Here is a 3043-nt window from a genome sequence, read left to right as displayed (position 1 = left end):
GTGTGCTCCCTCCCTGCCCTTCCACCACCACGGACCAGCTGTCCCCTTTTCCAGGACATAGAAATTGCCAGGGAAGACTTCCCATCTTCTCTAGGTAGCACTAGAACCTGTGAATGTGCTACCAGAACTGGTGATCTCATTCCACATTGGACCCAGGATCCAGTCCTAGTGTAACCACTAATACCTATAGAACCGATGCACTCTTTTACAGAAAAATATCTCTGTAGTTAAAAAATTTTTGTCATCTCATCACATAAGGTATTTTATCTCTGTTTTGGATTACAACAAAAAGGTTTACATTTCTCATATAATTTATTACTCATTAATCAGACAGAATCAAAGGCCTTTGCTTCCTATTTACTCAGCTGGGCCCTTTTACCTCTTGGGATGGAAATACACAGATCAGTTGAAGCTTCAGGTTTTCAATGTGAGGCAGAGAGGGAGGACATTCTGAGTCACTTCATTTTACAAGGAGCCTCTTACACTCATGCCTCTCTATGTACCCCAGATCTCATATGAGAGGAAGGGAAACATTCTCTTGATCAGATGTGTCTGCATGACAGCAGAGGGGCACAAACAGACACAGAGACTGGTAGGTCATTCTGCAAAGGAGTTTATTGCCGGTGCACAGGAGCTTCAGTGCAGCAGAGCTTAAAGGAGTTGTGGGCTGGTGGTGAGGACTGGTGCTGATACCCAGGGTGGATGGTGGCATGGGACCATGGCAGTGACTGCGGGCACAGAGCTTAGTAGATTCTATCGAAGTGAACTGGACGATTTCTTCTGTTACAGGCAATACTGTAGTTTCTCAGTAAGGTTACTTGTTGGTATCGGCACTGATTGTAAGGTAGTGCTGGTCCTGTGAGGTTGCAGTAGGTAAGATTCACTGCAGCTTGGCTTCTATAGCAATTAGGACTGATTCTATCACGGCAGGTTATATTTGTCGTGTAACAGAGATTAACGACAGCAGCAAGCCGTGTGTGGATGAAAGTATTTTCACCTTTGCACGGCCTCTGGAAGCTCATATAATTAAGGTGGTTAATCGGCTGCATTGCAATGGTGCATTGAGCATTGGTCATGTTTACGTGTTGAACTTCAAACCACTGAGCCCAGGTTAGACCCCCAGGTTGGGCATGGAAGGAGATCACCATTTCCATGAGCCCCAGCAGCAGAAGGAGACAAAGCTGGGAATCCCTCTGTGTTGGAATCATGTTTCCTGTCAAAAGAGAAGCATCTCCTGCATCCCTGCCCAGTTGTGACACACCCCTTCATCTGTCACCCTGAAGGGCCCTTGCTGTTACCAAGGTCCTGTTTCCTTTCCCTTCAGCCCCCTCCCAAGTCTGCCTTGTGCCCTGGGTACTAACCCAAGCTCAGTCCCCTGGCAGTTGCTGTCCCATCACTGGTCCTCCTGTCCCAACCCCGGGGGGTCATTGTCTTACCCAGTCCAGTGCTGTGGCAGCTGTGAGAACAGATCCAGCTGGTGGTCCTGGGTCTCAGGGGCAGTTGGTCTCCCCTGTCCTGTGGACTGAAGATATAGAGTAGGCCCTGTGGGTGGGGCCAGCAGAGCCAGGAGGGGTTTGAGTCTAAGATGTGCAGAATCCCACAGACGGGCACATGACCCACTTTTGCAATGAGCCTCTTGTTTTGTCATTTGCCGATCAACACATACCCCAGGACAGCTGGCTGCTGCTTCTGTGGTACAACTCTAATGGCAGGAGTCTGTGCAGGGTGAGCTCTGCCAGTGCCTCTGGTTCCTGTTGGGGAAAACTGCCCACTGGCTGCAGAATGGCCATAGATCTTAGAACTCAACTTGGTGTGGCACTGAGGGACTGAAGTACAGAAAGGCAGGCCTAGTTCTCAGAACAAAGGGAGTCCAGGGGCTGTCTTCCCAGGGGGAACCCAGGTCCCCTTCACTGAGGGATCTCCCTGGTCATCCCTCAGCCAATGTTCTGCATCTCATCACCTCCCTGCGCTGCCACCTCGAGCTGAGTTCCTTGCTGCTTAAAATCCTGAAGGTGTATAGTAGTTTCTTACGTGTCCTTGAGGTTTGTTGTTTGCTCCCCTTATATGAGATTCACTTTCACATGTTTTAACACATGGTTTGTTTTTTTTTGTTCACTTTCTGTGAAGTGTTATAACTTGAAAACAACCAGGGGAAAGTCTTTCTGTAGAATCTGCCCCAGAGTAAACATGTAGTGTCATTTAAAGGAAATTGTGCAGAGAGGGGACAGACATCCCAGTGGGGCAGGCTTCATACTAAAAGGTGTTAAATTTCTGGTCAAAGTTGTAGGTTAGAAAACTATACTCAACCCTTAAGTGGTATTATATACCCTTTCAACAAAAAGATTTACATCATTTTTTACTACCTTCCTATATTCCTGTTATTTGGAAATGCCATACTTTGATTCTTGATGTCGTTATGTCAATAAGGACATAGTGGTTACCTGGTCAGGACCCCGTGCAGAGCTAATAACACTCAGCCTTAAATCCTTTTCTTGCTGAAATTTATTAATATCTTTTATCATGAGGCAGTTTTTCTTTTTTAGATCACTAAATTTTTTTATTGTCACCATTACAGATATTTTTATAATGTATGCTTTATGGAAATCATTTTCATAAGTGACGAAGATATAAAATTGCATTAGATGTAGAGTCACTCCTCTGTGTTGCTGACAGCCACATTAGGTAGAAAGACCTGTAACCCAGTGTCTATATTATGAGGTAAAAGGCATATACTGCCGTCACAGGAGTGTATCTGGTCAAAAACCTGTTCTGATCAGCACATACAGTGTTCCTTATAATAGTGGATTTGTGATGTTAACTTGTCAAATTGGGAGAGTTCACATAAATTTGCATGTCTATCTTATTTGTAAAAATCAGGAAATGTTGATTGGTGCACTGAGTTTCCATTACCATAAGGGGTCAATTGGAGCTGAGTCAGCAACTGAGTCTGTTGAAGGGAGCAATTGTGCAGGGGTTTCCACTGACCCTACTCCTCCCTGCTGATTCACATCCTATCTGTTCACTCAGTGATGGCTCCTGCCTG

The 3043-nt window shown here is 45.6% G+C and overlaps 1 protein-coding gene across 1 annotated transcript; it reads right to left on the bottom strand.

Moving 5' to 3' along the window:
* Nucleotides 1–743: 743 nt before the first annotated feature.
* On the bottom strand, nucleotides 744–1208 carry LOC308243407 (non-secretory ribonuclease-like; the record flags this gene model as incomplete). The annotated part of the gene is made up of 1 exon (XM_080658891.1): nucleotides 744–1208. The coding sequence occupies one exon, from the start codon at nucleotides 1206–1208 to the stop codon at nucleotides 744–746; it is 465 nt and encodes a 154-aa protein (XP_080515017.1).
* Nucleotides 1209–3043: the final 1835 nt, after the last annotated feature.

Source organism: Plecotus auritus, assembly GCF_963455305.1.
Source record: "Plecotus auritus genome assembly, chromosome: 1".
In the NCBI taxonomy this organism is placed as follows: domain Eukaryota; kingdom Metazoa; phylum Chordata; class Mammalia; order Chiroptera; family Vespertilionidae; genus Plecotus; species Plecotus auritus.
This window is presented reverse-complemented; position numbering and strand designations above follow the sequence as displayed.